The sequence below is a fragment of the Dromaius novaehollandiae genome, chromosome 9 (genome assembly GCF_036370855.1).
Source record: "Dromaius novaehollandiae isolate bDroNov1 chromosome 9, bDroNov1.hap1, whole genome shotgun sequence".
Taxonomy (NCBI): domain Eukaryota; kingdom Metazoa; phylum Chordata; class Aves; order Casuariiformes; family Dromaiidae; genus Dromaius; species Dromaius novaehollandiae.
In genome coordinates this window covers 31,629,474-31,652,784 of record NC_088106.1, presented here as the reverse complement: position 1 = coordinate 31,652,784, position 23,311 = coordinate 31,629,474, and the positions used below count along the sequence as shown (strand labels likewise).

General features: G+C 56.1%; 2 protein-coding genes across 4 annotated transcripts; both read left to right on the top strand.

Moving 5' to 3' along the window:
- Positions 1-318: 318 nt before the first annotated feature.
- On the top strand, positions 319-18,902 carry TRPM2 (transient receptor potential cation channel subfamily M member 2). Its single transcript, XM_026109385.2, has 31 exons — positions 319-400; positions 838-1,006; positions 1,500-1,680; positions 2,063-2,229; positions 2,682-2,862; positions 3,281-3,342; positions 3,633-3,833; positions 4,233-4,335; positions 4,775-4,896; positions 5,292-5,642; positions 6,167-6,304; positions 7,026-7,155; positions 7,453-7,598; positions 7,976-8,088; positions 8,563-8,776; positions 9,375-9,493; positions 9,829-9,961; positions 10,105-10,276; positions 10,818-11,001; positions 11,284-11,465; positions 11,630-11,762; positions 11,994-12,081; positions 13,448-13,535; positions 13,908-14,059; positions 14,951-15,027; positions 15,112-15,213; positions 15,597-15,683; positions 15,900-16,005; positions 16,569-16,670; positions 17,148-17,264; positions 17,564-18,902. Exons 1-31 carry the CDS (start codon positions 363-365, stop codon positions 17,687-17,689), a joined length of 4,284 nt encoding a protein of 1,427 aa, XP_025965170.2. The 5' UTR covers positions 319-362; the 3' UTR covers positions 17,690-18,902.
- Positions 18,903-19,725: 823 nt separating this feature from the next.
- On the top strand, positions 19,726-23,003 carry LRRC3 (leucine rich repeat containing 3). Of its 3 annotated transcripts, none has more exons than XM_064517143.1 (2): positions 19,726-19,859; positions 21,235-23,003. In XM_064517143.1, the coding sequence occupies exon 2, from the start codon at positions 21,339-21,341 to the stop codon at positions 22,095-22,097; it is 759 nt and encodes a 252-aa protein (XP_064373213.1). In that variant the 5' UTR covers positions 19,726-19,859; positions 21,235-21,338; the 3' UTR covers positions 22,098-23,003. The 3 variants fall into 3 exon arrangements, with proteins under 3 accessions (XP_064373213.1, XP_064373212.1, XP_064373211.1); XM_064517142.1 differs by having other exon boundaries at positions 21,232-23,003; XM_064517141.1 differs by having other exon boundaries at positions 21,127-23,003.
- The last annotated feature ends 308 nt before the right edge of the window (positions 23,004-23,311 follow it).

Below are 23,311 nucleotides of genomic sequence, written 5' to 3'. Positions count from 1 at the left end.
TTACCAAGTCATCCCATAAAACATTACTGGTGAATCTCAGGCTGGGGCGGGGGGAGCATTAATAAAAGATCACTTTAGTTTTAGAGATGTGTGGAAAATCCCAAACATCTGAGGTATATTTGCATGCCCAGCACTCATATCTTCATTCCATGGAAGACACATGGTTTTGTCCTTGCACACAGTCATGAATTTTCATCCTTCACATCAAAAAAAGTATCCAGAGGTTGTCCAAGCAACACGGTGTCTGGGCCCTGGCATATCTTCTGTCTCTTCACAGAAACCCTCAACACCTGTTGCTCTTTCTACTCCCTCAGGAAAATCTCATCTCGTGGATTCCTGAAAACATCCGGAAGAAAGAGTGCATGTACTTTGTTGAAAGCTCCCAGACATCAGACTCTGGGTAAGTCAGATGGTTCCTTCATACTCCTCCCTTGGTAGGAAAACAGAAGGGGCATTTGGTGGAAAAAACTACAGCACTAGAAAAATCCCACATTTGCTGCGTGGCTGATATCTAGTTTTGCAGTGTGTAGCCCTTCTGATGCTTTTGCATGCAAACATTTCCATCCATACTTCATCCAGACTAGCCTTTATATTTCTATAATAAACCTCAGCAAGTGGAAATAAGAATTTTTGCTGATTCCCCCCCCCCCCCCAAACAATGCCTTTGTTCCTGCACAATTTCTGAGCTGGAATGCAAGCTGGGTGGGAGATGCTGGGACCCAAGGTATTCTTAATGAGAACGCCACCACTTCCTACCTGAGCTGACGAGGTGGGCCACCTGGGTTTTGGCCTTCGGGGTTGGCTTGTTTTTGGCAAAGCTGGTTGTGCACATTCCAGGAGGGTTGTGTGCGAGTGCGGCTACCTCAGGGAACAGCACATAGAAGATGCTGCCAAGCCTCCCATCTTCCTGGGAAAGGAATGGGACCCCAGCAGGCACATCCAGGAAATGCCGACAGATGCCTTTGGTGATATCCGCTTCACAGGCCTGGGGCAGAAGATGGGAAAGGTGATCTTCCTTTCGCCTCTGTGGTGTGCTGGGAGCCAGGGTTCAGATCTTGTCACCTGGGGTCCATGGCAGATGAAATGTGGGCATTTCCCTCCTGAATGAAAGGAGATGGTGAAAGCGTGGAAATGTCCCAAAGGCAACACTGGCCCAAACAGAAAGGCAGGTGTGACAGGATCCTTCCTCTCTCCTAACCCTGTATCCAGTCCCTTCATGAAGCCATGAGACCGACCTTAATGTTGTGAGGCCCATGCCTCAAGGAATGACTGTTCCCTATCCTAGTCTTTAGGTGTGTCTCAGTCATACTGAGCCCAGAGAAGTGAAGGGAAACAGAGTCTAGTACCAAGACCTGGGGCAGCAGCAACAGGACTTTGCTGGAAAATGGTGGGAAAACCCCCTGGTTCTTTACTGGGACAGGAGAAATTGGGGTGGAAGTGCTCTTTTCGCCTGCCCCTGCTTGTTTTACCCTGAGTACATGTATGCTCCCTTTCTGCAGTACGTGCGTGTCTCCTCGGATACGCCCCCACGGATCATCTACCACCTCATGACACAGCACTGGGGCCTCGATGCACCCAACCTCCTCATCTCAGTCACTGGGGGAGCCAAAAACTTCATCATGAAGCCAAGGCTGAAGAATATCTTCCGGCAAGGGCTAGTCAAAGTGGCCCAGACCACCGGTAAGAGATGTAAAGGTGGTCCTGGAGACTGCAGTGGGAGAGGAGCCTATTGTGTGACTGTGCCAGCTGCAGTGAGTTTGGCAGCTGTGGAGGTATCTGAGCTGGTCCAGAAGGACTGTAGGTCCCTATCTGAAGTATCAGCATCAGGAATAGACTGTCCTTGCTACAAACAGTCTCATAGGGAGTGGAACTGAGAGATGCCATACTGTGCAGAAGGCGGCATCTCTCATGCTGCCAGGGCTTGGTGTATTGGGAAGGGAAGGCATCTTCTGGGGGATAGAGCATTGCTGAGGGCTAGGTCTTCCTACTGCTATGCAGGGGGATGTGAGCAGATCACTGTGAGCAGATCCCTTCCCTTCCCAAGTCTCTCTCTGACCCCCAGGGGCTTGGATCATCACAGGGGGGACCCACACCGGTGTGATGAAACAGGTGGGAGAGGCAGTGCGAGAATTCATCCTGAACAGCAACTACAAGGAGAGCGAGATTGTCACCATTGGCATAGCCACCTGGGGGACCGTGTACAACCGGGACACCCTAATCTGCCCCATGGTGAGATGGGCTGAGTTGCAGATACCTTCATTTTGCCCATGCCTGGGCCACCAGTGAAGTCTTACCGGGGATTCTGATGGGAAGGGGTGCTTCAAGAGTGTCTGGCTGGCAGCCCTGGCAAAATGCAGCCAGATCGGGAGTGATGGTCCCTGGCTGTTGCTCTCCAAGCAGCCCCTCCACCTTACCCAGTGTCATGCATAGGTGCAGTGCTTCTCCTGGGAGGACCCTTGTGGGTGTGAGGGAGCGGCCTGGGAGGGCAGATGGAGCAGAGACAGAGAGGCACTGGGCAAGGCTGACATGAGGATTGGAGAGATGGTAGGCATGGTTGTTTGGCCAGACTGCCCCAGCATGCTGACCTGTTCGCATTCCACATGGTGCTTGCTTTGGGCATGCAGTGATCCTCATTAACTTTATCAGACTTTGCCCAATGTCTCTCCTGTTGCACCTTGCAGGGTGGCTTTCCAGCTGAGTATGCACTGGATGAGGAGAACCAAGGGAGCCTGTCCTGCCTGGACAGCAACCACTCCCACTTCATTCTGGTGGATGATGGGACCCATGGGCGGTATGGTGTGGAAATTTCCCTGAGGACCAGGCTGGAGAAATTCATTTCTGAGCAGACCAAGGTGAAAGGAGGTAACAGCAGCTAATCTCCAGGCCTGAGGCAGGGGAGGGAGCGAGGTGGGATGTGCTCTCCATTGACAAGCACTGCCCATCCTGGCCTCTGGTGAGAGGGGAGGCAGTGAACTGGCTTCCCTGCAGGGTGGAGTTTGCATGGAGTTTGAGAGGATGCTCTTGATAAACAAGGAACATGGTTCCTGTCAGGTACCTGTGACCCAAATCAAGGAGCATTTCTCTGACAACGGGTGGCTCCAGAACAGCCCTTCCCAGCAGCGTGACTGCCAGGAATCTTTTCCTCTCCCCCTTGGCATCTGGCATGCATTGGGCAATGCCTCCACTGTATCTTTTACACCTCACTGCTCAAGGAGAACCTAGCTCAGCTGCAGGGAAGGTCTGCCCTGCAGAGCTGACCCTGGTCTCTGCTTCTCTGCAGGTGTTGCGATCAAGATCCCCATCGTGTGTGTGGTGCTAGAAGGAGGCCCTGGGACACTCGATGTAAGTACCTTGTCCTGCCCTCTGCCAGCAGAACTGAGAGGGTGCAGTGGTAGGGCAGCATCAGGAAAACCTGTGAAATCAGCAGTCAGGGTGGAGAGCAGCAGGACTGCCCCTTCCCCAGAGGTGCTGCTCCCCTTGTGTTGGTAAAGAGCTGGTGCGACCATGGTGCTACATTAGCTGAAATGCAGTTGGATAGGAGGGCTGTGGTTAAGCAGGGGGGAGTTCAGGCTCAGTGGGGGGTCTTCTGGTCTCTGGGCGGGACTGGGATCAGCATCCCTGCTCTGTTGCAGACCATCTACAATGCCATCAACAATGGGACCCCCTGTGTGATTGTGGAGGGGTCTGGCCGTGTGGCCGATGTCATTGCACAGGTGGCCAGCCTGCCTGTCCCCAAGATAACTATTGCCTTGATCCAGAAGAAGCTGAGCGTGCTCTTCCACGACACCTACGAGTACTTCACTGAGGGCAAGCTGGTGGAGTGGACCAAGAAGGTGAGCCTCTCACAGACAGTCAGCTCCCCTCCCTGAGCATGTGGTGATCAGTGGGGACCCAAGGATTCTTGCCCACGAGCAGCAGGTCTCCCTATATGAAGTTTAGGGCTGAGCTTCCCCCCAACCCACTGGCTCCCCCGGCCATGCTTAGCACTGTCCAGTTGGGCACCAGAGGGTTCAAGCTCTGCCCCTCCAGTGCCTGACCGCTTTGGTCAGAAAGGTGCCATGTGGTACCAACTCCAGCCAGGCTGGGAGACAGGTCAGGGGGCCTGCAGAACAACCCAAGAAGAGCAAGGCATTGCCCCAAGCAGGACATGGATGCACAGAGGGCTGCAGGAAGCAGCAGGGAGGAGATGTTGCTGTTGCTGCTGTTTAACTTGCCTGTGGCTTTCCTTGCAGATCCAAGACATAGTGCGGAGCCGGCAGCTCCTAACAATTTTCAGAGAGGGCAAGTATGGCCAGCAGGATGTGGATGTTGCCATCCTGCAGGCCCTGCTCAAAGGTGAGGGGCTGGGAGCTGCTTGGGTGCATGGAGAGAGGAGAATGGGACAGGGGTTGTGAGGCAGCTCCTGCAGCTGCCTGGCTTATGGGCTTGCAGAAAGGCTCCCCAAACCCTGTGATGATGAGTCGGGCTTCCCCAGAGGCAGAAGTGGCTGGGTGTTGCAGGTAGGGCAAAGGCACCTTAGCAGTGTTCCCCACTTCCTTCCCTGAAAGATTGCACTGGGCCTATGCAGAGAGCTTCTGGTGTGCGTTGAAGATGCCGTTCTCAGAACCAAGTGCTTGGCTTGGTTAGTCTGCAGGGAATGTGAGGCAGGCTGGGAGATGTAAGGACTGAGTGAAGAGCCATTTCTCTCAAAGGGCCTGGTTGCCACAGGGGCTTCCAGGTAGCACCTTCTTGCTGGGTAAATCTCTTCTGTTCTAACCCGTGCACTTGCATGCAGCATCCCGAAACCGGGACCACTTTGGCCATGAGAACTGGGACCACCAGCTGAAGTTAGCTGTGGCGTGGAACAGGGTGGACATTGCTCGGAGTGAGATCTTCACAGATGACCATGAGTGGAGGGTGAGGCAGGCCTCCTCACTGTGCTACTTGCCTGCTGCATGGCTTCCATGAGAGATAAAGACCTTGGGGAGGAGGTGCAGGGACACATGGTTTAGGTCATTTCTCCCTATTCCTGACCATGCAAAAGCTTGCAAGGGCCTTAGCATAAGGCTGCCTGGTCAGGCACTCCTGGTCAGGCAGAGACCATGGAGGTAAGGCTGAGCTCCAGGGCCAGCTTGGCACTCAGTAAGGTGCCCTTTGAGTGTCTCCCTTCTCACCCCATGCTCCAGCTGCTGTCTCACACCCAGCAATACCCTGTGCTCTGGAATAACACCGTCCCCTCATATGAGCAATAACCATGGTGTGGCCTCACTCTGTGGTCCCAGAGCCCATGACCTCTGCCTCTGGCCTGACAGCCCACAGATCTGCACCCTGTGATGGCAGCTGCCCTGATCTCCAACAAGCCAGAGTTTGTCAAGCTGTTCCTGGAGCAGGGAGTGCGTCTCAAGGAGTTTGTCACCTGGGATGCCCTGGTTTACCTCTATGACAACATAGCACCGTCCTGCCTGTTCCACAGCAAGCTGCAGAAGGTCCTGCTGGAGGAGAAGGAGCACACAGCTGGCTCCAAAATACCGAGACTCCAACTGCACCATGTCTCGCAGGTGCTGCAGGAGCTGCTAGGCCGCTCCACGCAGCCCCTCTACCCTAAGCCCAAGCACACGGAGCGGCCCCGGCTGTCCATCCCTGTTCCACACATCAAGCTCAACGTATGCATCTCCAGGTTATGTGGTGGTAGGGTTGCGTTTGGGAGGGGGACTCCGGTTCAGGAAACAGCCCTGGGGGTTGCAGTCAGATTGCTGACCGCTTGTCCACTCAAGAATCCCACTTAAAGTCCCTTAAAGCTCTACCCAGGTGGTCTGCCCCACATCCAAGGTGCAATTCCCACCCTCTAATGATGATCCTTGTGACTCTGCACCCATGTCCTGCACCCATGGCACCGCGTGCCTCTGGTGGGCAAGATTCAGCAGAGTGGAGGACAGAGAGGCTCCTTGTGCACTGCATAGGCTGGGCACATCCCCACGTACTCTTGGCCCTAGAAAAAGTGGCATTTCCAGGACCAGTCCAGCCTTGGTCTCCCCCACGGTCTTCAGGAAAGGCCCTTCCACAGGTGGTGGTGGCAGGCACACAGGGCTTGGAGAGGGTTTTTTTTTGGGGGGGGGGGGGGAGGGGGGCATCTGCTCTCTGCTACCTGTTGGCAGGTGAACGGGTCTGACGGCTGCACGCCCTGCAGGTCCAGGGGTCGAGCCTCCGGTCCCTCTACAAGCGCTCTGCCAACCGAGTCGCCTTCACCATGGACCCAGTCCGTGACCTACTCATCTGGGCTGTGGTCCAGAACCACAAGGAGCTGGCGGAAATCATCTGGACACAGGTACCACAACTCAAGGGTGTTGGTCCCTGCTATAAGGCTCAGATGGAGCCAAATCTCCCAGCCTCAAGAGGCAAGATATTACCAGCTGGGATTCGGGACGGCAGGCAAGTCACCCACAGGCCCCTGGTAGTGCCCAAGCCAAATGGGAGCCAGCTAGCAAGCCTGCGACAGCTCCCGCCAACCCATGCATGCTTGAAGTTTAGTCCCAGCTGCATACCATGATGCAAAATCCCTCCTTTTCCAGCAAAAATTCAAGCTGCAGGCAGAGATGACATTCCAGGCTGGAAGCATGCTCTTCCTTACAGAGGCTGAGCAGGGGCTCAGTGTGTGGCAGGCTGGGGTACCCTGAGGCATGGCTGAAGGGGTGGAGAAGGCTTCCTGCCCAGAAATGGCATTACTGTGAAAAATGCATTGTGGCTAGCTGCCAGCTGGGGAGACATGAACATGCCATGCACAGCTGTAGGATCACTTGTCCCATCACTCCCCAGCTTCCCATCACAAAAGCACAATTGTCCCCAGATACGCCACAGCACTGGGTTACCTGCTCCCAGAGGGGAGGACTGCTCAGCCCTTGGCATGGAAATCTGTCCTTCCCGTGCAGCAATCAGCTTAGAAGACCCTCTTTCCCGGCTTCAGGAGACCTGAAGGGCTCAGCAGGACTCCTGGGGACTTGTAGGATGGGGCCAGAGTCCCACACTCTCTCTGGCCTCTTCTGTTCTAGAGCCAGGACTGCACAGTGGCTGCTCTGGCCTGTAGCAAGATCCTGAAGGAGCTTGCCAAGGAAGAGGAAGACACAGACACCACTGAGGAAATGCTGGCCCTGGCCGAGCAGTATGAGCACAAAGCCATTGGTGAGTGGGAGGTGGACTGGCAGCACAGAACGGCTCTCTCATCCTGTAGTGCTAGCTAGCTTTGCCCATCTCTGCAGGCTGTACATTGGGGTGATGGGTGGGGAGGACAATGCCAAACAGAGGCCCCCCAGTCATGGAAGTGGTGTGTCAGGGTTGTCCAGCTGACAGTGCAAGTGTAGAGAAGGAAATGCTGAGGGCAGGCCATGCCACAGTGTCCAGATCCTTCTACAGGCATATCACTGAGCACCAAGCCGGCCCTGGAGCTCAGCCATGACTCCCCGATCTCTGCCTGGCTAGGGGTGTTCACAGAGTGCTACCGCAAGGATGAAGAGAGAGCCCAGAAGCTCCTCATCCGTGTCTCTGAAGCCTGGGGGAAGACAACGTGTCTGCAGTTGGCACTGGAGGCCAAGAACATGAATTTTGTGTCTCATGGGGGTGTGCAGGTGGGTTCCCAGTGGTGGTGCATGTGGGGGAAGTACCTAAGTTTCCCTTGCTCCAGATTAAGGGTTTACCCTTTGCAAAGGTGAGGCTCAGATGCCTGTGCTGTGCTCAGCACCCCCATTCCCAGGGCTCAGAGGTTGGTGCAGCCCTGCATCCCATGGTGAACTGTGCCAGGGTCTGTGCTGGGCCTGCTAATCTCCTGCTCTGTGCTGCTGGGGATCACTCGTCCCCAGTACTCCTGCAGAGCTGGCCTGGTCTTCTCAGGGGTCTGACCCAGCCCAGTGTCTGTCCCTCAGCCAGACTAGCCCACCATGCCATGAGTTGTGCCCTGTGTGGAGAGGGGGCTGTCTGTAACTGGTGCCTCTCTTCCTTCTTGCAGGCCTTTCTAACCAAAGTCTGGTGGGGCAAGATGTCTGTAGACAACGGGCTCTGGCGGGTGATTGTGTGCATGCTGTTCTTCCCATTTCTCTACACCAGCCTCATCACCTTCAGGTACCTCTCACAGCTGGGGTGTGTGTGCGTTGAGGCAGGGGTTTCCTCCAAGCCTCACCATTTGGCTGGCTCACTCTGCTTCCATGGGCCACAGTGGTCAGGAGCCTTCCCTTTGTAGAGCCAGTCCCACATGCGCCCAAGAACACCCCATGTCTGTGTGCCATGACCTTCAGCCCCACTGTGGTGTCTGTAGGTCCCCTTGGGAGGCTGAAGTGACCCCAGGACCCCATGGGACAGCCTAGTCAGGAGCGTCAGTCTATATGGGGCAGCATACAGGCTGGGAGAAGCTATTGTAATGTCTCCTTGGGCAGCATGTGGCTTGGGGAGCAGAGCCAACAAGACCTCCCAGGCTGGCTGGCACGGGAGCTTATAATTAGCAACATACTGCATGGTTGGAGCAGTGCTCTTCATGTGCTTTGCTAGCACATAGGTCTCAGATGGCTGAGCCAAGCATTTGTCCCTTCCTCCCTTCAGGGAGAAGAAGCTGCAGCCCATGGGCTGCCTGACACGTTTCCGAGCCTTCTTCACAGCACCCGTCGTCATCTTCCACATGAACATCCTGTCTTACTTCACCTTCCTCTTGCTCTTTGCCTACGTCCTGATGGTTGACTTCCAGTCATTGCCATCCTGGCGGGAATACCTCATCTACTTCTGGCTCTTCTCCCTGGTGTGCGAGGAGACCCGCCAGGTACAGAGTGGGCAGGGAGAGGCGGGTTGGGAGGAGGTGACAGGATCCAGGCTGAGCTGCCTAAGGGAGAGGCACTCCTCTGGGTGCTCCTGGAAAGTCTCCTACGTAGCTCATGTTCATGTGCTGCCTCTTGTGTACCCATCCATTTAGAGAGGTGCCAGCAGAAGGAACTGCCAGATCCCTCACATCTCCCAGGCCACAGAATTTCCACGGTTACAGCTGGCCTGGCCCTGGGTACTTGCAGAAAGACACTCTGTCTAGAGTTGAATATGTCAGGAGATGAAAGGACAACCTCCTTCCTTGGGCGTTTAATTGCCAGGAGCATTTCCAGGCTTTGCTTTGCATTTCTTTTTTTCAGCTTTTGCTTCAACACCTCTCTGCCTTTCTTCATTAGACAAAGGAGCTCCTTTGCTCAGATATCCCTTCCCAAGCTCCTTTCATGCCCCTGTAGAAAACCCTGTAGGCTAAGGCTGACTCCAAGTAAGCAAGAGAGTCCAGCGATGATCAGCTGATCTGTGCAGTCCACATTCTGTACAATGCACGTGAATATCCTACAAGGCTTTCACTGAAATACTAACCCCACTTCTCTTCCCAACAGCTGTTATATGACCCGGATGGGTTTGGGATCCTGAAAATGGCTTCCCTGTACTTCAAGGACTTCTGGAATAAGCTGGATGTCTGCGCCATTCTGGTCTTTATCACAGGGCTGACTTGCAGGTGAGTTGTAGGGCTGTTTGCCTGGCCGCACAAAGGCTCAAGCCACTGTTTTAGGCTACAGGCAGCCCCAAATTGGGGCTGTAAAACTGTGCACATTTTTTAAATTGCAATTTCTTCTTCAAAAGGCCAGTGAAGATTTTCATAGTCACATGATTAATTCTGACTGACTTCCCTCTGTTTTCAGCTGCTTTTAGGAGTGCCGTTTTCCATGCTGCAACTCTCACCCAGCACTCTGGGGGAGCTCAGTAGTTTTGCAGGAGTATAATACTGTGAGTTCAGAAGAAAACCCGGTCTGGTAGCACTGAGATGTTTCCTTTCCTCTGTTCTGTGCCCAGGCTGATCCCATCAACTTTGTATCCTGGGCGGATCATACTGTCGCTGGCTTTTACTATTTTCTGCTTGCGTCTGATGCACATTTTCACAGTCAGTAAGACGCTGGGGCCCAAGATCATCATTGTGAAACGCATGGTGAGAGTTCCCCTCCACTCCACCAGGCCTGGGCTCCCAGATAGAGCAGCCAGACGCCTGCATGGGATGGGCCACCCATGTTACCCTATCCTAGGGAGTGGTTTGCTCCAAGACACAATTTTGCTTTGCCTATGTCTTTCCAGATGAAGGATGTCTTCTTCTTCCTCTTCCTGCTAGCAGTGTGGGTGGTGTCTTTTGGGGTTGCCAAGCAGGCTATCCTGATCCACAATGAGGAACGTGTGGAGTGGCTTTTCCGTGGAGTCGTGTACCACTCCTACCTGACCATCTTTGGGCAAATCCCCTCTTACATCGATGGTAAGGGACACTGGCCTGTAACAGCATGTGGCATGAGCAGAGTGGATCTGTGACAAGGCTGAGGGATACCACGCTCATGCAGCAGTCTGCCTAGCTCCTGCCCTGCTTGCCCATGGGAGTCCTGCAAAGGACTCCTCTCCAAGCATAACATAGGGCAGGAGACCCGGAGAGAGCAATGATGGAGTGTGGGGCTGGAGCCCTACACTGGCACGTCCTGAGCATTCCTGTGATGCCAAACCCAGGGGCTGAAGCTGCCCAGCTGGGAGAGATACCACATTAGCAAAGGCATGAGAGCAGGTGCCCAAATGGCCTGAGTTGATCCAGTTCAGTGTCACAGCTATAAAGCTGGTGGGAGTAAGCAGAGCACTTGAGACAGAGAGGACAAATCAGATCAAGCTCGGAAACCCTGTGTGTGTGTGGCAGCTGCTAAAATCTCTGCAAGGTGCTGAGAGCCCTTGATGCTGGCTACTGTCAGTACAACATGCTTCCTGAGATACCACGAGGTTTGGCTGTGGCGAAGTTGTGCTGTGCTCACTTGCAGGGGTCAACTTTAACATCGATCAGTGCAGCCCCAATGGGACCGACCCCTACAAGCCCAAGTGCCCAGAGACCAATGAGGACAGCAAGGAGCCCATCTTCCCAGAGTGGCTGACGGTCATCTTACTGTGCCTGTACCTGCTCTTCACCAACATCCTCCTCCTGAACCTCCTCATCGCCATGTTCAAGTGAGTCTGACCTGGCCCCATGGTCGTGATGCTGCGTCAAGCCAGCTTTGCTTGCAGGCAGGGCCAGGGTACCACATGCTGAGAGAGTGCAAGGAAGGGCCTGGGGCACATGCTGACCAGACCTTGGGGGCACATTGCAGGGAGAGGGAGGAATTATAGACACAGTGGGGGTATGGGGAACTGGCCAGAACTGATCAGGGAGGTGGGGTAGGAGCTGTGGCAGCATACAGATGAGCCGTATACCCTCGCAGCATGGCTGATGCCCAGGCTCTGCCCCCGCAGCTACACGTTTCAGCAGGTCCAGGAGCACACGGATCAGATCTGGAAGTTTCAGCGGCACGACCTCATCGAGGAGTACCATGGCCGCCCGCCTGCACCTCCCCCCTTCATCCTCCTCAACCACCTGCAGCTCCTGGTCCGGCGGAGCCTGCTCCGCAGGCCAGCCACACGCCACAAGCAGCTCAGTGAGGAACAACACCTCTCCTCCCTTCCTTCACTCCCTCCTTGGGGCATGGCATCAGGCGTCGAGGCACACAGCCTGGCATCTGGGCTGTGCTACCAGGGCCTGAGACGCTCAGGGACTGGACAGTTCCCCTCTCTGAGCACCACCATTCCCTTCCTCTGGCAGAAGAGAAGCTGGAGAAGAATGAAGAAGCTGCTCTCCTCTCCTGGGAGATGTATCTGAAGGAGAACTACCTGCAGCACCAGCAGTGCCAGGAGAAGCAGAACACAGAGCAGAAGATCCGAGACATTGCACAGAGGTACCAGCACTCCCGAGACAGGGATGTCCTCCTGTCCTAGGGCAGCCTGGATGGGAAAGAGAAAGATTGGTGCTCTGAGGCAGCTGTTGTGCTCATGGCTGTGCATACAGGCAAGGCAGGGAATGCTCACAGGACTCCTGAGGATGTAGATACACTAACATGGAGTGGGATGCTGGGCACCTGCCCCAGGCCCAGCTCCTAAAGAGTCTCCTCTTTGTGCTGGCCCCCCAGAGTTGATGTACTGGCAGACCTGCTGGACTTGGATCGAGTGAAGAGAACAGGGCTGGTGGAGCAGAGACTGGTCGCCCTGGAAGAGCAGGTGAGACAGAAGTTGAGCAACTGCCCTGGAAAGGTGAGGTTGTCTAAGGGGCTGGTTCAGCTGAACTACAGCACTAGGAGAAAGTCCCTCTGGATCGTCCCTCCCTTAAAACAGTTTGGGTTTCCTTGGCAAAACAATAGCATCAAAGGAGAAAAAGGTTGATGAGAAATGTTCTGTTTGACCCCAAAATGGACAGGGTGAAGGTGGGATGATAGGAAGTGGTTGGATAAGGCCCTGCCTCCACCGGTCACCCAAGCTGCAAGATGTGACTTAGCTCTTTTCCTTGGCCCAAGATGGCCTTCCTGACTCCCTGGGCATGGGAGGGGCTCTCAGCCTTGTCCCCATTAAGTTTTTCCACGCTGTGCATCAGGAGTGGGGCCCTAGGAGCAGGAAGGGACCCTGGCATCTCCTCTGAAACAGCTGTGCATCATGGCTATTGTTTCCATTTCTGCTTCCATCTGCTTTAAAAATTCTTCCCTTAAAGTGGTTTTCCAAGCTAAGTGTCAGGGCACAGTGAGGGTAGCTGATCCCTCAGTGACAGGGAACTGAGGATGATAACACAGCTGCAGGCTCAAGATGGTAGTCAGGTATAAGCAAGCGTTAGGCAAGCTCATAGTGACGACACAGCTCTGAAGTCAAGCCGGGAGGTCAGGTCAGGATCAGGTCTGGTGACAGTAACCAGGGTCAGACACAATTCAGTGGTCACCAGATAGGTCCATGGTGACCTGGAAGAATGGGACCATGGTGATCATGGTGAATGAGAAGCTCATTTGGAGGCTCTGCTGAGGCACAAAGCCAGGCTCGGGCATGGCAGTGGCTGAGCTGGAGACCAGCCGTCCTCCCACACAGCTCAGGCAGAGGCTGAAGGCCATGGACTGAGCTGAAGCGGGCTCCAGGGCCCATTGGCAGGGTGTGGGAGGAGGCCCCAGGTGAGGCTGCTGCAGGCCATTAAGACCAATTAGTGTCCTCAGGGCCCAAGACAGCAAGGTCTTCTGCTGACATTGACCAAAATTCAGAAATAGTTTTGCAACACTCCATTTGTCTAAGCTCCATTTGGTATGCTAAGAGGGGAGCAAGATGGGCTGATCTTCTGGTGCGTGGGGAGTGGTTGTGCTTCAGATGGGACCTCTGCTGAGGCACTAAGCAGCCAACCCCATTCACACTGCAGGACTGCCTTGGGCTATCCCAGACTCAGGCCAGTCCTGCCAAGAGCAGAGTCCCACTCCTCTCACGAAGAGCCCTTTCTGGGCAATTTCTAGTCCAAAGCTGAGCAGCGCAGTCCTGAGAAGGAAATGCCTGTGTGCACCAGTGCCTACTGGCTCTAGCAGGGTGGGAAGGGGCTGATGGCCTGTCCTATCCCATACAGATGCATCAGAGCGCTAAAGCCTTGAACTGGATGATGCAGGCCCTACACGGGAATGGCTTCGGTTTAGACAAGGACATGCCACCCTTGGGTAAGCAGAGCCAGTCTCCACCTGCAGCAGTATGTGAGGAAGCTCTGGGTCTCGCGCTGTCTCCAGCCTGACCCTGGTGACCAGGACAGAGCAGACCCTCGTGTCCCCATGTTAAATAGCAAAGCAGCGACTCCAGGCTCCTTTGGCCCAGGGAAGTTTTTGGGCCACCTTATGTGACAGATGCCTGTCCTGCCTGTCCTGTGGCCATTCCCACCCTCAGCTCCCCTGCCATTTGGAGCCCTCCATGGAGCCCACTGCTGAGTCTTTTCATGGCCAGCAACCCCTCAGCAGAGCCACAACCCACAGCACCAATACTGCTTTGACTCAGCACCCTATTTTGTGGGGGTCTCGCTCTCTGTGTCTGCCTTGCAGTCTCCAGCAAAGCCTCAGAGACAAGGGAGTTTGACCTGGAGGAGAAAACTGAGGAGATGAAGCCCCCATACCACGTGCTTGCTCGAAACCTCCTATATCCAGGGTCTCACACTATCCGCTTCCCTGTGCCGGATGAGAAGGTGCCGTGGGAGGTAGGAGCTCTGACCATGGGGAGCAGGGCCTGGCAGGCTCAGCACCAGCAGGAAGGGGCTTTGGACTGCTCCAGCAGACAGAAGACAGCAGGAGGTGGGAAGGTGTTAAGGGGAACAGACATGTCATTGCACCTACCTCCGAAGTGAAAAGGGTCAAATTTGGGAGCTCCTGTTCTCCCCTGTGCTGGGACAAGCGGCCTCCTAGCATGCTGGTAGGACTCAGCGACCCAGAGCTGAGTCTTTGCTTGGCAGAGGGCCTGTCCATGGCCTGAGATGCCTCCTTTGGGAAACACTGCAGTTGTGCTCAGGAAAACCGGGCTGGGACTCACTTGGCATGTCCTGGGCCGCTCCAAATGCGGACAGCCCTGTTTTCACTGTTAGTGGGGCTGCCCATGTCTGAAGTCCTGCAGGGCACCCATACTGGGGAATGGCAGTGCCAGTGAGACTCTGCTCCTGGGCAAACAGCTCCTCCGGAGCCCTCAGAGAGACAAGGAGGAGAAGCAGGCATCATTCCTGCTGGGATCTGTAGTGCCAGGGATGCCTGGCGATACTGGGTTAGGAGACAGAGGGGGAAAAGCATCTGCTATCTCATTTGCTGAATCAGGGCCTGCTCTGTGCCCATGTGGGCCAGGAGCAGGATGTGACACCAGCCCCTGTGGGTGCACGAGTGAGGCATCAGTCCTCCAGCTGAGACCCTTAGCTCAGCCCCAGAGAGGACAAAGCAGAGTCCAGAGCTCCACATGCCTCCGGGACAGATGCCAAGAGCTAGACAAAGGAAGAGACTAGGTCAGAAAGTGCTCCTGAGAGTCCTGGTCCCTGCCTGCCCCCAGACTGATGCTGTTGCCAGAGTGGGAATGTGAGCTGGGTCTGATGCAGCCATATGCTCTGCAGGTGGAGTTCCCGCTCTACAGCCCTCTCTCCTACTCAGCCAACCACAAGGACATGGCTGTGCAGGACCCATTCAGCCCGTGAGTGTCCTCCCCGGCTCTCTCCCTGGAGCTCTGGCCCCTGTGCCTTTCCCCTGCCCTGACTGTTTGCTTCCTGTTGCCCAGGTCCTTGGAGTCTCTCCTGAAGATCAATTACAATGCCATGGATGGGATGATCAACCGGCAAAGCTTCCACGGCCTCTACACAGTGCAGGATGGGCTGCCACTGTGAGTATGCTGACCACAGGGATGGAGGGGTGAGGTGGGATTAGGGGGACGGGAAGCATGTACCCAGGGCTAGCATGCCTGGCTGTACACAGTGCCACCAAGCACCCTTGCAAAATACCATTAAGATGAAGAAATTGCTTGCTGACCATGTGTGCCAGGAGGGCCTGGGTGCATCAAATTCCTTCCAGCTTCCAAGCAGCTAATGGTGGGGCATGGAAATGACACATTTTCCTCAAGGCCTTCCCAAAACATCCCCAGCAGCCCAGAATACCCACAGTGCTGTGCTGAGAAATTCTGGAAAGGATCTATGATTTTGATCAACACCACAGGCTGAGACAAGGAATTCTAATGCCTTCCCAGCTTACATGCTCTATCCCTGCTAGGAATCCCATGGGCAGGACAGGGCTACGAGGCCGCGGGAGCCTGCACTGCTTTGGACCCAACCATGCCCTGCACCCAGTTGTGACCCGGTGAGTGCATGGAAACAGTAAGGTATCCTGCTCCACAGCTGGGGTGAGGAAGTGGTGCCAGGGATACAGATGAAGAAGGGGACACAAAGCCATTAGAGGGAGATGGGGGTCTGTGGCAAAACCGATTGCTGCCCACTCAAAGTGGGAACTTTTGCCGGCATGCTGGGAAAGGGGGAGCTGAGTCCTGCTGCAGCATCACATGGGTGTCTCTCACAGATGGAGGAGGAATTCGGATGGATCCATTATCAGGAAGAGCTTGAAGAAGATGCTGGAAGTCTTAGTTGCCCAGTACCCCCTGTCAGATGTCTGGGCTCTGCCTGGGGTAAGAGCTAGTAGAATCCAGCTGGCTCAGAAGGGTCCAGATAGGCCAGGCAGGCATCTGAGCCCAAGGTCTGCTGGCCTAGACAGCTAGATGAACCATGGAAAAAAGAGAAATGGAGATGGGTTTCAGAGCCCTCTATCTGGGGAGGTACCTTCTGCCCACAGCAGAGCGTCTGATCACGGGGCCTGCGTGACCAGGACCTCCCGGGAAGTTCGGTGATCAGATTACAGTAACGTGTGCTGCCCGGGCCCTCTAGGTCCTGCTTGTGCCTGGAGGCACAACCCTTTTTCCTCTTCCTATTTAATCGGCGCTTCAGTTCTCACTTGTCCTTTGGGATCTCTTATTAAGCTATTGGCGTAGTGTCCTGTGGCAGCAAATTACAGAGGTTAAAACAGTTAACTACAGACATGTTTTCAGGCACAGCTGAGGAGTTTTGGCAGGAGGAAGGAAAGGGAGGTCCCTCCACCACTTACTTCCCCTCTAACATAGCTTGTGGTGGCATCTCCTGTTGCCATAGTTTGGCCCACGGGCAGGCCCCTCTGGTGACATCTGCTTTGGTGCAGGGGTCACTGGAGCCAGGTGAGATGCTGCCACTGAAGCTCAAGTGGATCCTGCGCCGGGAGTTCTGGCCCCAATTCCAGAACCTGTTGAAACACGGCACAGAGGTATGGGGCTGCGCGGTGTTACAGTGGTATGCAACGATCACAGCAGTGGGACAACAGGGCGCAAACCCTTTTGCCAGTGCTCACGCCAAGCCCTCAGGCTGGGGTAGAAATAGTTGGTGGAGGTGGAGGAACAGCGTAAGGGCCTGAGACCACGCCCAGGGTCTGAAAGCATGCCTGGGGACTCTGTGGACTTGGGCCACAGCTACCAACCCATTGTAGCTCCAGAAGCAGACTGGTGGGTATCTGTGCCTGCTGCAATCATTCTCCATAACTGTAGCTCAGAGGACACAAAATGGGAACAGGTCACGATTCTCCAGCAGAGGCAGAGAAGTGGTGGAGCAATATCCCCCCCACCTCAGCACGTATGCCCAGTCCTTTATGAAATGTCCCATAGCTGATGAGGCACCTGGGACCTCTTGGTGCAGTCAGAGAAGTGTCCAGGGCTCCGCTAATGCAGCAATCCCCTTCCATGCACAGATACACAAGGGGTACCTCGACGACCCCCGCAACACAGACAATGCCTGGGTCGAGACTGTTGCCATCAGCGTGCATTTTGATGACCAGAACGATGTGGAGATGAAGCGGATGAATTCGGTAAGGGCTTCTTGCCTCCATGGCTCCTTGACCTGGCTCCAAGCAGGCATGGGGCATGTGAGACCACAAGCAAGGCAGATCCTCCCACGAAATCCATTTGGTTCCAGATCAAGATCTTACTCTAACAGAGAGTGGGTCTGTCCAGCTGCATGCAGCAGAACGTGGGGCCAAACATGGGGTAGCATAGCAACAGGGATCCCAAAAAGAATGGGCAGGAGGCTGGGGGCTGGAGGTGCTGCTAGACATGCCTGGGATGGCCTCTTGCCTGCAAGACATGCAGTGTCTTTTGTCCCTTCCAGTTCCTCCAAGGCTGTGACCCAGAGCTGTGCATCCGCTGGCAGGTGCTGGACAAGAGGATGCCTCTGCATGCCAACCACAAGGAGCTCCTGCACAAGGTCTCAGCCCTCCTAGGCTCCTACTTCTGAGTCCTCGAGCACAGGCCAGGACTCCTGCTGTGCTGGACCAGGATGCTGTTTGGGACTTGCAGCTCTGCCCCCAGGTCCCCTGTGAGGCCATGGGCAGCTGCTGGAGACAAGGTTTCTTATGGTACTTTGGGTCCCTTCATGAATGTACATCTCAGGTCTCTGGGAGGAGAAATGCCCCTCCCCCACTATGGTATACTGCAGCCACCAAGCTCCTGGGGGCAGGGGCTGTCTGGGCTGTGCCCATGCAGCATGCTGGTCACTGCTGGGGCAGGAATCCCATGGCCCCACCCTTTGAAGGGGCAGAGCTCAGCCCCAGCCTGTCTCTTGGTGCTGCCACATCAGCCAAGTCACTAGCCCAGGGCCTGGGGGCAAGCAGACTCGCAGGACTGTTCCTGCAAGGATTCCCTTCTCTGAGCTCCCTCTGTGGTGCCAGCACCGGAGATCTTCCTGCCCCAGCTCCCTCTCCACCCAGGGCATTCATCAGGCATTTTTGTTCCCTTGCCATGCCCCATTGCCATGGCTCCATTTCCAGCCAACCCACACCCAGCAACATGGTCCCAAGCTGTGATCCAGTGCTTCTCGTGAAGGTGTGAGTGCCTCGTGGCTTATATACTTACAGCTTCATACCTTCACACAGGTCCCCGCACATCCCATACTGTTACTTGACTGTGCCCGAGTACGCCAAGTGCCATGCTGTAGCTGAACTCCTTCCCTCTGTGCAAGCCAAAGCACCAATGTCCTGTGCTAAATGTCACCTGCCTGCCCCATCCCCTTGCACACATGAAGGGAAAGGGACAGCTTGCTGGGACACAGGTGGTCCATGCTCTGTGGCCCCTTGGGCAAGTAGGGACCAGAGTGAGGAGGTTAGTGGGGCCATTTCAGACATCTCTGCTCTTAAGGGGTCCTTCACTTATCTTTTCTGTTGCCTGGTGCAGGGAGAACAAGGCACAGTGGGGACAGTATTCAGGGGCTCTTGATAACCCCAGAACAGTCCCATGGTGTCTTATTATGACTGGACTGCCCAGGGAGGGCTTTTCATTCCCCTGAATCCTCCCAATGGATGGGACGTTGCCCAGCCGGAGCTGCGCTTCCCACACTGGTGATCATCACAGCACAACTGCAGCTTCACTGGTGATGCACTGGGGCTCAGCAAGAGGGTCAGACTGGCAATTTAGTCAACCCAGCTCAATAAACTATGTATTAAATAATTAAAGGCTGTGGTCTGTTATGGCTGTTTAACCAGTGGACATTCCTGGAGGCCACGCTCTGAGTGCACTTCTGGGATGAGCCCAGTTTGCACATTCCCACCTTCAACCTTGTCACACAAACCCAACCCACTTGCAAACTCCCCGGTGGTGCTGGGTGCAGAGATCTCTTGGCACATTTGGAGCAAATGGGAGGAGCTGCTGGGAAGAGTGGTGTGCCAAGGCTGCAGCACGGTGCCTTTCTTTGTTGCTGTTGGCCTGCTGGTTCTCTGCCCGTGGTCTCCTGCTGCCACTGTCAAGAACCAGAGCAGGAGCACAGAGGGTGGGCAGAGGAGATCTTGCACTAGAGCAGCCCATAAAGCTTGTAGGTCCGCAGGCCCTGCACCGAAGCAGACGGGAACACAGCAACCGCCGGCTGGGATGAACTGCTGAAACCGAATTAGCATCACTCGGTTACAGCACAGATGGGGTCCAAGTGGCCCCTCACCGAAACGTGCTGCGGCTGTGCTGGACCTCACAAAGGAGTCGGGCACCCCAAAATACATCTGCTGATCCCTTCCCCGGGCCCTGCCCCCGGGCCGTGAGGCAGCAGGGCCGGGCCAGTGGCAACCCTGCCGGTAAATACCCGGCTCCGGGCGGCAACGTGGGCTGCGGCCGCTGAGGCCGGGCCGGGCCGAGCGGCTGTCCCGCCCTCCCCAGGCCCCTGCCCCGGGCCCCCAGGGCCTTCCCCGGCCCCCAGCACCGCCCCGGGCCCCCGGCACCGCCCCGCGCCCCCGGTGCCGCCCCGCCGCCGAGGCAAGGACCGCCCGTCCCGGAGGCAAGGGCGGCAGCAGCCGCAGCAACAAGTGGGGACAGCGCGTCGCCCGCTGCCGGGACCGGGACCGGGACCGGGACCGAGCCGGAGCCGAGCGGGAGCCGGAGCCGCACCGGGGCGGGGCCGCGCCGCGCCGCCCCCGGCCGAGCCGGTAAGAGGGTGCCCGGGAGTCCGGGGTGGCGGGGGGAGGCCCCGGGCGGTGCCTCGATGCGGGGTCCCGGCGGCTGGATCCTGGCGGTGCCCCGAGCCCTGCGGGAGCCGCGGCTCGCCGGAGCCAGCACAGCCGGGGCGCGCAGCCCGCCCCGCACCCGGGACGTTTCGGCTGCCCGGGATCCCCCGACCCCAGCGGGCCCCCGCCCCCGGCCGTGTGCGGTGGGCCGGAGCTGGGCTTTGCTCTGGCTGGGTCGGTGCCAGGGCGGCTGCAGAGGAAAATCTCCCCTAGAGGCGTCGGCTGCAGTCCGGCACCCCCTCCGCAGGTCCACGGGCACCTGGCACCTGAGGGTGCTGGTACCCAGGCGATGCTAGTATTCAAAGGATGCTGTTATCAGAGGGATGCTGGTACCTGAGGGATGCTGATATCGAAGGGAGGATGACTTCTCCCACAAGACTTTCTGCATGCTGCTCACTGCCCAGCTAATCTAATGAGATCACCATGGGCAACTTCATCACTGGGGAGAAGGCTCCCCGGGTCTGAAGTGGTCCCTCCCCATCAACACTCCCCTCCATGGAGATCTTTTTCCCCCAGCCTGGCTGCAGCAGCAGATTTGTAGGTGGCACTGAAGGGGAGAGGAAAGAGGGCCACCTGCTCCATCTCTTGCCTCATCTCCAGCAGGGCTGGGGTGAGGTTTATGGTTCCTGGATCATCCCCCTTAGCATCACATTCAGTGGCTCCTCTCTAAGATCCAGCTCCTGGAGCCAGGTATTAAACCATACTGTTCACTTATATTTAAAAAATGAAGAAATGAAGAACAGTGACTTCCTAATCCCTCCTTTGGCAAAATCCCTTGGAAATGTGACTCGTACCAGCTCGCAGATGGGGAAAGCAAAAGAACTCCAGATCTTGTTATTTAAAAACCCGGTGGTGATTAAGCTGGTCTGATGATCTGGGGAGTCTGAGTCATCATTTTTTTTTAACACTTGGAATTTGGTGAGATAGGAATTTGCTGCTGCCATTCCCCAGCAGCAAATCACCACGTCCCATGTGGAAACTGCCAGTGGGCTCCCAGGCTGTACCTGTCTCAACACCCCCATCCTACAGCACCCTTTTGCCCATCTGGGTGGGATGTGCAGAGACAGGGCTGAGAAAGGGGTTTTTCTCTGCAGCTCTCTGTCCAGGTGCAATTAATCTTAAGCCTAATTAAACTGTCCTGGAAGAGATGGTAGCCAGCATCATTAAGCCCTTGTTTTCTGGGCTCCAGAGCCCAGCCTCTCCCTGCTTTTCCAGGGCACGTCATGCCTAAGACGTAAGCAGTGTTCAAGGGAAATAATGCCGTGTCACCCCCCTGCCCTCCACTTTCCTCCAGCAGTAAGAGAGGCTTTGCAGGAGTGCAGAGGAGATGCCCTGCCGGCCGGCAGCTCCTGCAGCAACCAAGGCATTGCCAGCAGCCATGCTGAGCTGCCCAGGTGCAAGATGACACTCGCAATCATACCGGCAGCCAGCGTCACCCAGGCTTTCTTTTGCCTCCTCCTGTGTGTCTCCTGGGGCAGCTCCTGCCCCCCGAGCTGCCAGTGCACAGAGCGGGCAGGAGCGAAGGCAGTCCTCTGCAGCTCCCAGCACTTGGAGGAGATCCCCAAGGACATCCCCAAAGACGCTGTGTTCCTCAAGCTGGATGCCAACAGCATCACCAAGATCCCCAGCAATGCCTTCAGGCACCTGTCCCACCTGGAGGAGCTTGACCTCTCCAGGAATGCCATTGAGAAGATCGACAGGGCGGCTTTCAAAGGGGTAGCTGCCGGGCTGCGCACCCTCGACCTCTCCAGCAATCGCATCCGCAGCATCCCCAAAGAGGCTTTGCTGATGCTCAATGCCAAGCTCCGGCTGGCCAACAACCCCTGGCACTGCGAGTGCGCCTTGCAGGAGGTCCTGTGGGAGGCACGGCTGGACCCTGACTCCGTCCAGGACATCACCTGCCACACAGCCCCACGGGAGGAGTATGTGGGGAAGCCCCTGCTCCAGGTTCTGGATGCTGGTGTCAACTTCTGTAGCGTGCGCCAGAGGACCACAGACGTGGCCATGTTCATCACCATGTTTGGCTGGTTTGCTATGGTCATCGCCTATGTGGTCTGCTATGTCCGGCACAATCAAGAGGACACCCGCAAGCATGTGGAGTACCTGAAATCATTGCCAAGCACCCAGGACCCTGCAGAGACCATCAGCACCGTCCTGTAGCGCAAGATTGGGGTGCTTTGTTCCCAGCTCCTTTGCGGAGAGCCAGTGGCAGCTTGGTGGGCTTCAAAGCTTCTTTACAGGATTTTCCTGAGGAACTGCATTTTGGCATAACCTCAACAGCAGCCATCCCTTCCTGGGCAATGTGCAGGCCTTTGTGTGCTTTATGTTGCTGCTAATCCTGGGTCCAGACAAAGCGTGACAGGATATGGCCTGTTCTCTGCACAGAGCTCCTCAGTGGAGAGCACCCAGTGCCTTTGGAGAGCAAGAGCTCCCAGGCCCAGGCAGGAAAGCAATTCCCAGCCAGGCACATCTCCAGCAATGCCAGTGCCTGCTCTGGTCCTGCAAACAGGTGCCAGTGACCACCCCGGCAGGGATGGAGGCAGGGGCCTGGAGCCAACTCCAGCAACCCCAGACCAAGCATGGGAGAGTGACGTGGTGGGGGATGCAGAGGGGAGGTGCAGGTGACACCCCTGGTGCAGACCTGCCTATGGAGCTCAGGGACCGGGGGAGAAAATCTCCCCGGCATGAGTGCCCACTGCCAGCCAGGCTAGCAGGGAAAGCAGCCACAGCCACACCGCTTGCGGTTCACATGGTTTGGAGAGAACAGGCCCATGGACACAGATGGGGACAGAGGCATTTGCGGGGCCCTCTCGCTTCACTCTGCCTCTTCAAGGAAAGCTGCGGTACCTGAAGCCTGCGGTGGAGAGGGACAGGCCGGTCCATGCAGCACGAACTTCCCATCATGGCTCCAACAAGAGACCAGCCTTGCAGAGAGCAGGACATCATCCCCAGCCCCCACAGCATCTCAACAGCCCCCACTTGCCACTGGCAACCTCGGGATGTTCTCCTAAACCTTTGTTTTCTCAATAAAGCCCTGCACCTGGGAAAAGCCCCTGGGGTTTCCTTGCGCTGGGAGCTGGGCATCGGGGAGACAATGTGCAGATTGGGAACTGGGGGTCTGAACCTCCCCCACAGCCAGGTCCCCAGGCAGCCTCTCCGCCCTTGGCTCATCCTGCTTCCAGAGGTGAGTCCTCCCTCACAGGCTTGTCCCAAGCTCCAGGCTCCAGGCATAGTCCTCGAGGTTTTGCATCAGACTACACCCCAGCTGGAAAGAGAAAGCAGGAGTCCTGCCCCGGAGACCGTGAGGGAGGGTGATGGTGCTCTGGGGGGTTGCCCTTGTCTGAATTCAATCTCTCCTAAAGTAGACAGTCCTA

Bases quoted from the DNA above. Each gene is read 5' to 3' on its own strand.
- LRRC3 (XM_064517141.1), top strand. From the start codon at position 21,195: ATGCCGTGTCACCCCCCTGCCCTCCACTTTCCTCCAGCAGTAAGAGAG.
- TRPM2 (XM_026109385.2), top strand. From the start codon at position 363: ATGTACTTTGTTGAAAGCTCCCAGACATCAGACTCTGG. The intron at 2,863-3,280 runs GTAACAGCAGCT...GCTTCTCTGCAG, and splicing joins GCAGACCAAGGTGAAAGGAG to GTGTTGCGATCAAGATCCCC. The intron at 4,336-4,774 runs GTGAGGGGCTGG...ACTTGCATGCAG, and splicing joins CCTGCAGGCCCTGCTCAAAG to CATCCCGAAACCGGGACCAC.